This window comes from Sylvia atricapilla, chromosome 2 (assembly GCF_009819655.1).
Source record: "Sylvia atricapilla isolate bSylAtr1 chromosome 2, bSylAtr1.pri, whole genome shotgun sequence".
NCBI classification, from domain to species: domain Eukaryota; kingdom Metazoa; phylum Chordata; class Aves; order Passeriformes; family Sylviidae; genus Sylvia; species Sylvia atricapilla.
The window spans coordinates 75,714,832-75,727,303 of record NC_089141.1 but is presented as its reverse complement, the minus strand read 5'-3'; the positions used below and the strand labels follow the sequence as shown (position 1 = coordinate 75,727,303).

Genomic DNA, 12,472 nt, shown 5'->3' with positions numbered 1-12,472 from the left:
CAGTAGGTCGAAACCAATGCCAATTGATATAGTACAGTCATGGCGCAGCTATCATAACCTAATTTTTTAATTAATAGTTTCTGTTTTCTCTTCTGCAGATACTGATTCTGTTATCTATAAATAAAAAGGTTTTTCTATTACCTACTATGTAAATGGCACTTATGAGTATATGATAATAAGCTAATTAATACCAGTGTTGTCACTGTTCTTCTTGCCTCCATTCTTTTCACTAGTCATTTAAAAGAAGATTCTTCCACTTAATCCAGCTTGGTGATGGATCCTATAATCTCAATTTCTACAAAGATGAAAAAATATCAAAAGAACCTAAAGGATCAATATTTCTAGATTCCTGTATGGGAGTGGTCCAGGTAATTATAATTATTCTGTCTGTTTGCTAATTAATTCTGTATTTATTAGCAAGTGAAATTTTATTTAAAATATTGATTACTGTTGTTGAATGTAGATAAGTACCTATTATGCAGAGGAACAAATAAACACTTTCCAAAGTAGTGTCCAAAGGGCAGGAGACTGAATTTTTGAAATCTTTCTGAAAGAATATAAATTACTAGTTGATGTAAAGTATTTAGCAAACCAAATTCTAAGGCAAATGCACAAAGAACCCCAAACTTGGCAAAGTAATGACAGCATAAAATTGAAGTTTATTTCAGTTAGATTTTTGTGCTTGCATGAGCTGTAAAATGTTTTTCATAGCTTCTTGTGTGGGATTTTTGTTGCGAGAATTGTATTGAATTCAAACACCCTTCCAGATGCTTTCGTTTGACCTTTATAATGTTACTTTTCTGTGCTTTTCTTTATTTTGAAAAGTTAAGGGCTTTGGTAAAATGTTTGTCAGTAGAAAGTGCCAAAGAAAAGATTATTTTACTTTTTTTTGGATTCTGCTGTGTATTTATAGTACAGCATGTAACTATTCTGTTAGGCACAGCGTACCTGGAAAAACCCCATGGGTCCTAGGGGTTTTTTTTTACTTGTACAGAAAGAGGCAAAGTTTAATAAAAATATATTGCTTAAATAATATTTTTGTACCATAAAGTTGTTTGAAGATTTACACAAAGAGATAAAACAGGATTTTTCCCCCAAATATTGTAGTATTGTTTTTTTGATACACATTTAATAGGTAACTCCTATGACAATCTTATAACTGTAATAAATTTTATAATTTTACAAGTTCTGTATATAATTTTACAGGCATTACTTTGCCTTAGAGATACAACTCTGGCCAACTCCACGGGAAGGAATTTAATTTGTGTTTTTAAAACAAGCCAACAGACATAAAAGTGGTTCCTAAATATGGCTGTAATCTCATCAGTATATACAAGTACTCACGGAGGGTGCAAAGAGGACAGAGCCAGGCTCTGCTCAGTGATGCCCAGTGACAGGGCTGGAGGCAACGGGCACAACCTGAACCACAGGAGGATCCCTCTGAACATCAAGGGGCACCTTTTCACTGTGAGAGTGACTGAGCACTGGCACAGGCAGACAAGAGAGGTTGTGGATTCTCCATCCTTGGAGATACTCAAAAAACTTCCTGGCCACGATCGTGTGCTAATTGGCTGTGCTTGAGGAGGGAGTGTTGGATGAAACAACGACCAGAGGCCCCTTCTAACCCCTAACTGTTCTATCATTTTAGGATTTAAAACCTGAAAATCTCTTTTCCTCATACACACTTTCATGCTGTTCCATACTTTCTGTTCTATCAGTTCAATCCAATTAACCTCAAGTTTCCTCAGACTCTGCCAGAAGCTTGCTTTTTAAAACAAACAATCTATTACTGTTCCTTTGTTCTTCTGCAAGTAGGGCTGATACAGTCATCTTTACTTCGGATTCTGTACATCTGTACTTTGGATTCTTTAAAATTTATAGTTGGCTGTGTCTCTAATTGTATTGTACAGTACCCTCAGTGTTCGTCTTGGCATCTGGTCTTTAAAACTGCATGTTAAAATTTGAGACTAGTTATGAATTGGCATCAGGTGCAGAATCAAAACCAGTTAATGCTCACTTCCAAGAAGCCAAGTTGTCATCAGTGGCTAGAATAAAAGGGTTTGGAAACAACTGTTTTCTTCACTTGAATTTTTGGTGGAGGGCAAGAAAATGCTGATTTAAACTGTCAAATATTGTACATAACACTCCTTTTCCAGACTTGTCATTTTAATATCTTTTATTATGTCCTATATCCTTTCTGGCTGACCTTACTGTTTTACTGTTACTTATTATTGGTGTTGAATTAACATTTAAGAACTCCTATGGGAAAAGGTGGTAGTGGTATCTACACGGTAGAAATTGCACTTCCATTTAACAGAGGAGGAAAATAAAGCAAAAGATTTGTAAAGTCCCCAGCCATATTGCTTTTTAAGTTGTCTAACATGGAATTCATAGAGAGGGTTTTTCTTAGGTAGTTATGCTTCCAAGCTTTTGTTCTCAGATGAAACTAGTTATTTCAGAGTCAGGGAGGGGAGATAAGTTCCTACTGCATTGCTATAACACTTTCCTGGTTTGTGTTCATTCAGTGCATTTGCTTACTTGTTTCTTCAAGGACAGTAGATGCCAGAGAGAAAAATACTGACTTCATGTATAGACGTGAAGTTAGACCAGAATATGGTTCTTCATCAGACCTTGTATCAAGAGGAAGGCTGAATTTGTGCAGTAGGGGGTTTTGTTTGGTTGGGGATTTTGATTTTGGCGTATTTCTTTTTTTCCCCCCAAACTTAAATAGAGACTGGAATTCTTGGAATTCTGTTTGGTGTTTTTGGATCTGGTTATGTTTTGTTGAGGTTTTTATTTTAATGCTAAATTATATAGAGACTTTTCTGATCAGAGATGTGGAGTGCATCATATATACCATGTATCCATTCACACATCCAGCCATATGTATAGGTATAGTTGCTCTAATTCAGTGTTTTGGGAAAGCTGAGATCTGTGACATCTACTGCCTGTGTCAAGGCTTTATACTGTGAAACAGGTTACTTTTCTCAGGCTTTTGCATGAATTTCAGCACTGATTTCAACTGCTATGATTAACTTAGGTCTGAAGTTCACACTTTGGTTTGTATCTTTGACAGAAACTCAACTTTGGTAGAAAGCTGACTTGTTTTGTTAACAAGTAGTCTGTTAATTGAAGAATCTGAGATACAATGAAACTAAAATGTAATTTGGCATGTAATTAAACTTAAACAAAAAAATCCCCCAACCATTAAGCCTGTCTTACTGTTTGTTTTAATGTCTATCTAATGCATTATCAATTTGTAGAACTAAATTCATGATAGTATAGAATTTTCATTTAAGATTTCTGAATTCATTCCCAGAAACATGAGTCAGACTAAGTAGCATTTGAAACCCTGGTTTAAATTGTGCAGAGAAGGATGACAGAAATGATTGAGATAAAAAGGAGGAACTGATTACCAGCTTTTTATGTATGTCTATATGACTAACAGTATCAGGGCATTTGGGGTTGATGTGGGTTGTAATTTTACTTCCAGTGTAAAATCCCAGTCTGCAAACAGTTGTCACTCAAATATAATGTGTTTTGTGCTTTTTGTTTCCTTTTTTTTTTTTCCATAGACCTTAATTAGCTTCATTTCTAGGTGATCTGAGTACATAAAGAGTTGATATTTGGAAACTGCTTCTTTTGGGTTTTCATGAAATGATTGCAAGCAGAATGATGACTGGAAACTAGAAGACAGGCTGTTCTCTTTCCTACTTGCACTTGTTGCAGTGCTACAAATAACTTCAAAAAGTCAAATGTCAGAGAGCAAAATGTGTCATGATGATACATTTTTCAAACATCAAACTGTATTTTTGTGTAGAATATCTGAAATATGTATAACTTCCTTTGATGGTGGTTAGACAGTATGTGAAGTGCTACACAGGTCTTTTATTTTCTTATAGAACAATAAAGTCAGACGTTTCGCATTTGAGCTCAAGATGCAAGACAAGAGTAGTTTCCTTTTAGCTGCAGACAGTGAACTTGAAATGGAGGAGTGGATAAACACTCTGAACAAAATCCTTCAGCTTAACTTTGAGGCTGCAATGCAAGAAAAAAGAAATGGCGAGTCCCACGAAGGTAAGCAGGGTTTCTAGCAAGGCTAATGCTCTGTGACCATGTTTTCTTACATGCATTTTGGAAAGAAAGGCTTTAATGTGGCTACATTTTTTTGTTTTCCTTGGTCATAAAAATTACAGACTTTTCTACTGTAAACTTCAACTGATAAGCATTTTGACCATCTGGGCTTTAAAACAGTACTGTTCAGTATTGATTCGAGTTGAGTCAAGTCCAGAAAATAATTATGAGACTGATTTAAATCTAGAAAAGTAGGACCCACAACGTGAAATCAGAACTGAGGCAGTTTAAAGAAGAAAAGTAACTTAGGATGGACTTGTTTTGAAATGTGTAAAATGCTGCTGAAAAATAAATACTCTGCTCTGTGGTCACTGTAGGTAGAAATCGTGATTACAGCGTGAGGCTTAAATTTAAATATAATTCCCTTGACCACAAATATTTCCTGCAAGTATTGAAATAGACTGCTTGGGTGTAGAATCCTCTCTGTTGGAGCCCTTTAAGAATAGGTAAGGCAGGTATCTGTAAGGAATGCAATGTATGTCACTGGTATTTCAGTGACAGAAGAATAGTCTAGATGTCCTCTCATTTACTTTTCTTGAGAGTGGATGGGGGGGGAAAACTGGTGTGAAACCAATTGTATGCATATCCAGAAGAACTTGGAGGATATTATAGAAAGTTGTTTTTTTTATAGATAGTACAAAGTACCAAAAGGGAGCATTAGAGTTTAAAATGAGATATCACACTCTTCAAAGACTGTCAGAATTTAGTGTGATGTTTGCAACAAAAGCAAATCTGAAAAGGAGAAGCATCTAGCTCTGGGAAAGATATTTTAGTCTGTGTTCCTTAGTTGACCTTAGCTCTGCAAGATGTTTATAGCTAACTGAATGGCTGCTTTGTAAGTCCAGTAACTGTTGGTGAGTAGAGCTGGGAACCTAATGAACAGAGGGAACTTGTTTTTGAAATCAAGTTGCAATGCATTGCGGAAAGTGTAATGTAAGTTGATACACTGATTATGTGCTTGCCCCATGCAGATATCAAAATTAAAATTAAAGATGTGTTCTGGTAAGATTAGAAATAACTACTACTTTAATGATTTTTATAACTAGTTAGATCTTTCAAGAAATCACTTCATCAAAGTGATGCAGTTGTCCACAACCTATTTATGTTAATAGTTGTCATTTTTGAGGGGGTAGAAGATTTAAAAAGATGAAATGCTTTTGCTGTGGAGTTCTGTGAGCACTTTGGAATTTTTATATTTATTTTAAAATGAGGTTTTATAATTTCAGATGATGAACAAAGCAAACTGGAAAGCTCATCAAGTAGTTTTGATAACTACTATCCTGAAATTGCCAAGGTAATATATATTGTAAATGTCAACTTGGGATATAAAGTACTAAACATAAGTTAGCCACATGAACTTTCAGTAAAGGTAAGGCATTGGCTTATAGCTTTCAGTTTGTGGTACTTGGAAAGCCTAGAAGCTCTTTTGTGAATAGGTGTGGTTATTAAGATTCTTTATGTTCTGCTCTTGGAAGGAAACAAGATACTGTCTTGAGGTTTCCTATATAAATCTTAATATGCTGTTTAAATGCAGCACATTTTATTATTTTACTAATTCATTATATTTTGTATTGGTTTATTGCATTCAGGTAAATGTTACAGTGTTTCCATAGAAATCTAGTTATACTGAAGCCAAGTTTTATTTTTAAATCCAGATCAACTTAACAGCAGTGATGAAGTGAATGTATTTTAAGATGTTTGTGTTTATAGTGAACTGGCAGGTCCATGGATGCTCCTGTGTTGCCATGGTTCTTGCTTGTCACTTTTATTCTTAGAGAAGTGTGATAGAAACAAGCATGAAGTAAAATGCAGCCAAATAGAAAATAACAATAACTCTTCCTCAGCCCGTTTGCAGACTTTGTTTCAGTTAAATCAGCGAGTTGTGTGTTGCAGTTGATTTTGTAAGGGAGAAATTTTTGTTAAATCAGCCAAGAACTGAAACGGGTGACCATTTTTATTGAAGCTGCAAAATCCAAACTCTTTCCTGTGACTTCCTTACCTTTCTTCTGTGTGGTACAGCCTGGAGTATTGAAACTTTTCTGCTTCACCATTCTCTGGAATGTTCTCCCTTTCTTTCCTGAGGATCTGCCTGACCTAGTAACTCCTCCTGAAGGTAGTGCAGCTAATGAACTGAGAATAAGCAAACAAAATTCTATCTACTACAGTAGCTAACATATGAAAGGATCCAGTTAGAATACATTAACAAGCTTTTAGTATCTAAATTGGTTGGCTGACCTAATTCTTTCTGTTACTGCTTTGTAATCTATTTAGCACATGTACTCAAAAAGCTGTTATGTGATAATCTAGCTCCAGCTATGGCTGTACATGGAAATGAATTGGGGTTGTGGTGCATATAATCAAGGCTTCCTTGGAAGGGCTGTAAGCATCAAACAGCATATTTGCATGAGGCTATGAAAATTTATTTCAGAAATAAATACAAAATTAGATACTCTTATTGTATGGAAGATTCTTCTTTGTTTATAGTTGGTTATTACAGTGCTTATGGTCCATATTCCTTCCAAAGGGAACTTTACTTCAGGGCTGCAGCACCTGCATATAGTTTTAGTACTACAGTTGCCACTTCTGTTTCCATAACTTTTGGATCAGAGGCATGCAGCTCTTAAAGCTCGTTATTTTTTACAATTATTATTTTTGTGCAGCTCTTTAAGCATTGGCATGTTTTATTATTTTATTCCATTGTTATAACCTCTTTACATTTTTGTTTCCTTCAAAATATTTTTTTAAATTTCCCCCTCTAATTCACCTTTACTAAACACTGCCTTTCCAAATAATTTGCTCTAATGTATTTTCCTGGACTTTTTCTTTCCTGAGGAAAATTGCAGGGAAAACTCTGCCCATTTGCATTACTCTTTGTGTCTTAACTTCATTGCTTTGTATAAACAATGTTTGTCTGGAGATTTTTTTTTTTGTCTTTTATTCTTTCTTGCCTTGTCTTTTCAGCTGTTGTTTGGATTTGGTTCTTTTTTCCCCAGTGGAAGCCTTGCAAGGCATTGGGCTTTCTTTTAGAAGAGTTTATAGCTGCTCTATTATTTTTGTTGGTTATAGGAGGAGAATTTCACAATAGCTGACCTCATATCCTTATGAGGAGAGAGAAATTCCTTCAGGGGTGATTGTAGAGCACCTGACAGTAGGGGAAAAAACAGACTTCCTAGGAAGGATTTAACCCTTATGAGTACACACATCTCCAAGCCTTCATTTTTCTATCAACAGCTGGTAGTTTATCACATAAACTAAGATGGTATTTTGCACTTCAGTGCATAGATGTGCACTCATCTATCTCAATCTGTCTTTCCTTCCTATTTCATTTCCATTTATCTGTACTGTGCTTACCAAGAGTGAGTGAAAGGGTTTTATAGTAGATTATTTTTGTGGTTGGTTGGCGTTGTTTGTTTTTATTGTGTAAAATAAATTAGACCTCTGAAATAGCTGTGACTGTCATGATCAGTGTTCTCAAGCACCTCCTTTACCGTTATTTGTCCCAGAATATCTTGAGGTGGGAAAATATTGTCTCAGTTTTATAGATGAGGAAATAAAATCACAGAGCCACTGCTGTGCTATAGACAGGGTTCATGGTAATGTGCATTTTCAGTTCTTGAGTTCTGACAACTGCCCCTGATCCGTCAGTCAAAAATGCATATAATCATCTGGTTTTCATGCATAAAAAACTGAAGAATCTAAAACTATTCAAGATGCTTTAGCTGGAGCAGTTTCTGTCTAGCTTCTATGGCTAAGTAATCTTCCTCCTCAATTCTTGCCTCTAAATACTACCTTTGCAAAATATGCACACAACTTTCTTGTCGTCCTTAAACTTTTTCACATTTCTTGTATTTTTCGATTATACCAGTTGTTCAACAAGCGAATTCTGTCTGTACTCTGCTGGTATTGAGTGTCTGGGTCGTCTCTTTCACAGCACCTCTCCTCTTTTCTTCTTTTTGTGTTAAAGTTAACAAAGTAAAGCAAATGAAAACCATTGGAGCATTTATGTTCAAAATAGCAGCTCAGAAGTTTCTCTTCTGTAGTACATCCTTTAAGCCAAATTCTTTTTTAAATTCCTGTTACCCACCTAAAAATAGGGTTATAAGCTCTTAGAGATTGTTCTTTTATTTTGCTTTGTTTTTTCTTTCTCTTGAGACATAGTAGAAGTTGCTTCAGTCTCCAGCAAAGCAGATGTAGACAGTAGATCACTTCCTGCTGATGGTCAGTGATGAGCATTTTGGGTTTGTAACTTCTTTTAACCCATACAGGCTGATCCAAAAAGAAACACCTGCCTGTAATGTGATATTCTGTATCCTTGTTTAGCCAGCTGCTAATTTAAGAATGGCATTTCTCCTGCATGGGTAATTTTAGTACGTGCATCTGTTCATTTGTCATGTCCTGTGACTTTAAAAATCATAGAATTCTCTTTAAATAATGCGTTTTTCAAACAAAGGTAACCTATATATACCATCAGTTTTCACTCTCTATTTTGTTCCACTTCACTTTTAGTTTAGTGTTAATAGATAGGTATCCACAAATCCCAGGCAGTGTACAGTGAACTCTGCAAAGTAACTTAAATATGAGGGGTTTATCTTTTGCAAGTTTTTTGTGTTTTCTCCAGTTACCCACAGGAAAACCACTTCTTTGGCAAGAGAGCTCAAGAAAAGTTAAAAAAAAAGAAAAAGCAACCAAGAAAAATAATAAAGAAAGCAAGCTATGATGGTGTTTCTTAATTTAGGTGATCTGTTGTTTCCTGAGCAATCTTATGGTCTCAGGATAGCTCTGAGCTTTAACCTGCAGTCATACGATGTTTTTTTATTTAAATAAAATAGGATTATGAAAGTTACTGTTTAAGGAGACAATTATATAAACTACACTGAAGTGTACTTCCCGTGAGCTTGGAAGGTAATATGTTGCTGATGTAAGGTTTTATACTTCTAAGGCTGGAAAAAAGCATTGGAAGAAGCTCTCACTTTGCGCTTAGTCATGTTTGATCAACGTGAACTAAGGAGGTACAAAGCCCAGTAAGGGAGAAATGAATGCATGAACCAAAAATGTGTGGAGCTTTGAACATCACACAAAAAGGCGTGAAATTAAAGCCCACTTTAATAGTGTGATATCAAGACTCTTTTTCTTATTTTAAACAGAGTACCAGAGAAGCAGAAATCAAGCTGAAAACTGAAAGCAGAGTTAAACTTTTTGCCTTGGATCCGGATGCACAGGTTAGACTTCTTACAAGGAAGCAGGGGTATTTTATGTTGATCCTTTTGAGATGAAAGCAAACTTACTTGAATTTTTCTTTTTTCTTTTTAAAGAGACTTGACTTTTCTAGTATTGAACCAGAAGTGAAGCCATTTGAAGAGAAATTTGGAAAAAAAATTCTTGTAAGGTGCAATGATTTATCTTTTAATTTGCAAAGCTGTGTTGCAGAAAATGAAGAAGGACCAACAACAAATGTAAATAATGAATCTAATTACTTCCTGTTAATTTGGAAATGAATGTCCTAATATTTGGTTGGCACTAGCTTTAATGGCAGGGATTCCTTGCTGTGATTGAGAAATTTATAATATGGGAATTTTTACTCTTTAAATCAAAATGAAGGCCTAAATCCTACAAAGAGTAACTTTACTGCTACTAATTTTGGTGGGTGGTGGAGAGAGAAATTTTTCTTTTACTGTCTTTTACAGTGTGTTGACTGTAATATCTACGGTGATGGCGATTTGTGTTCATGAAAATGTTACTTACCTTTCTTCGTACACATTTTTGCAGTGATCTAGATGCCAGCACTGACACGTGACTCGTTATTTTTTTTGTTTGTTTGTTTTTAATGTCTAGGTAGAACCTTTCTTTGTCACACTGTCGCTATTTGATATTAAAAACAACAGGAAGATTTCAGCAGATTTCCATGTTGATTTGAACCATGCCTCCGTAAGGCAAATGCTGTCCAGTGCATCTCAACAAATGATGAATGGCAGTGGTGATAGCTTACACAGAATTCAGGACATTCATGAAACTGTCTTGCAATATCCAAAGCAGGTAAGAACTAGGAGCCTGAAGAGCTAGCAAGATTTTGGATACAAGTTTCCTACATGATTTCACTGGCTTTCTATTATGTGATGTAAAATGCGCATTTTCCTTCTATATTTAACTCTTGTTTTATTTCTAGGGAATATTCTCAGTCACATGTCCTCATACTGACATTTTCCTTGTGGCTAGAATAGAAAAGGTATTACAGGGAAGTATAACACACTGTGCTGAACCATATATGAAAAGTTCAGATTCATCAAAGGTATGTTATTTTCTTCTGTGGCGTGAAAAAAATGCTGGGGCAAGCCAATTGATTTCAAATTAATAAATATAAACCAAAATCCTTGTTGTTTTAGTAAATTCATGTAACTGCATAATTTGATTTAGTAAGTTGTAGTTATTTCCAGTAACTATTTGTACATTATAGATAAAGGAACATTTAATTGGAAACATTTATTTCATTTTTTATAATTGTCACAATATAATTTTTAGAATGTCTTTAGTGTAAACTGTTTTGACAAAAGAATATTGGACTTTAGTGTGAAAGTTGAGTTGAAAATTGTTGAATAGTGAAATATATAGAGATCATAACTGTATGTTTCTCTTAGTTAATGCATCTTACTTAGTGTAACATAGTTGACATTTTCTTCCTCTCACATTTTGGTGGCAATAGTTTACTGTGACTTTATCTGCACCCTTGCTGGATTTTTCCTCCAAAACTGTTTAGATCATTAAGCTTCTGGTTTTATGTATAAAATGCTTTGCAGATTTGATAGAACCCCAAATGACTTCTGGAAATAATCCACTGGAATATCTTAAGTTTCCAAGAATCTAGGATGGCATAATATTGTGATGCTCTCTGAAACGTATCTACAAAAAGTTTTGTTAGTTGCTACTTCTCGTTTGTCAGTGGAGAAGCAAGGGTTCCATTTTTTTGTTTTGTTTTGTTTTGTTTTACAGTTGTGCTTAAATAGCCAGACCAGCATACAAGAGAAAAATGTTTTTGTAAGAGTTGTCAGCTGATGTTGAGGTTCTGCCTGGTTTCAGCTAAGAAGAAACAGTTAACATTCAGTAGCTGCAGGGCAGCAGCGTTCTTTTTTACAAATTTGATGCTGGCTACATGTAAAAAAACTATGTATTTTTCACTTGGTCTTAATATAGATCAGCCTACTGATTTGTTTTTCCAGGAATGTGTGAGGTTTTTTTCCCCAGCTATTGTTGGAAAACAAGCAGCTTTGTATTTTAGGAGTCTGTTTTTGATGTTGACTATTACTGAGTTAAAATAACCCTGAAGTGAGTGTAGATGATTTTGGTGTTCTTGGGCCTGAGCCATGTGGGGAGGTTAAGTAAGCTCAGGTGTTCCCACATTTGATGCTGAGTTCTGAACTTCTGGTTGCCCTGTATGATGGGAGTAGACAATGGGAATGCTCTTGGTTGTATTAGCGTATGCTCTCTGGAATTCAATCACTTAAAATTTTACACAAATGAACACTTGGTTTGAATTTTTCTTCTGTTCTTTTTCTCAGGGACTACACTGTATTAATCTGAAACAAAATAGAACAGTACTAGCTGTATAGGCCTCCATGTGGGTCTAGTGTAGGGAGAGTTCCAGTTCCCTGCAGAACTACTACTCTGGACAAGAAAAAGGGAAAATGGAAGCAGCAAATTGTATAGCTGAAAAAAAAATCACTTTTCCTCCTCATTAATGTTAAATACAGTGATCTAATGATCATTATTTACCAAGGTTTTGTGCTTCTGAGTGCTATTTCCTCCTTTTTACAGGAAAGGGTAATGGACACTTCTCTCAAACACACTAATAGAATCAGCTCTTTATAATATCAACAGCACAGATCAGGGATAATATTCAGGAAGTTTTACTTTATTGGTGGTTTTTTACTCTGTTGGTGGTTTTGCCTCTGGCAAAGAGTTTTGCTCTGTGTGGACACATAAGAAAAACTGATTTCTGGAAAAGAGAAGGCCAAGTGGTTCAGCTCAGTGTTGAACATCTCCAACCAGTGGGTTTCTAACTCTGAATGTTGTATGTGTTGGTTCTGGATAATGGAGATTTTTGTTCATTTAAATGTTAACAAAACCAAGAACTTAAACTTTTAATGAGAGCAATGTTGCAATGTCCCTACATGGAGTTGTCCATGTGATCTTCACACAACTCTACCCCACAGTCTGTGTGTGTTTGTAGTACAAGTCTTGCAGAGTATTGTACCACTTATTCTGCAGGAATGTGCTCTGCTACATAGTGTGAGTGGTGGATATAAGGGAGGAGCAAGTGAGAGGGGAAATGTTGGGGATTTCTTTG

The 12,472-nt window shown here is 35.4% G+C and overlaps 1 protein-coding gene across 6 annotated transcripts in view; it reads left to right on the top strand.

Moving 5' to 3' along the window:
- DOCK9 (dedicator of cytokinesis 9) overlaps nucleotides 1-12,472 on the top strand; it is an 83,531-nt gene that overhangs the window by 23,413 nt on the left and 47,646 nt on the right. For all 6 annotated transcript variants that reach the window (XM_066313478.1, XM_066313475.1, XM_066313474.1 and 3 more), the window contains exons 7-13: nucleotides 234-368; nucleotides 3,903-4,077; nucleotides 5,361-5,428; nucleotides 9,279-9,353; nucleotides 9,447-9,587; nucleotides 9,967-10,167; nucleotides 10,298-10,420. In XM_066313478.1, the coding sequence (XP_066169575.1) occupies nucleotides 234-368; nucleotides 3,903-4,077; nucleotides 5,361-5,428; nucleotides 9,279-9,353; nucleotides 9,447-9,587; nucleotides 9,967-10,167; nucleotides 10,298-10,420 (918 nt within the window). The remainder of the gene's footprint in view (nucleotides 1-233; nucleotides 369-3,902; nucleotides 4,078-5,360; nucleotides 5,429-9,278; nucleotides 9,354-9,446; nucleotides 9,588-9,966; nucleotides 10,168-10,297; nucleotides 10,421-12,472) is intronic.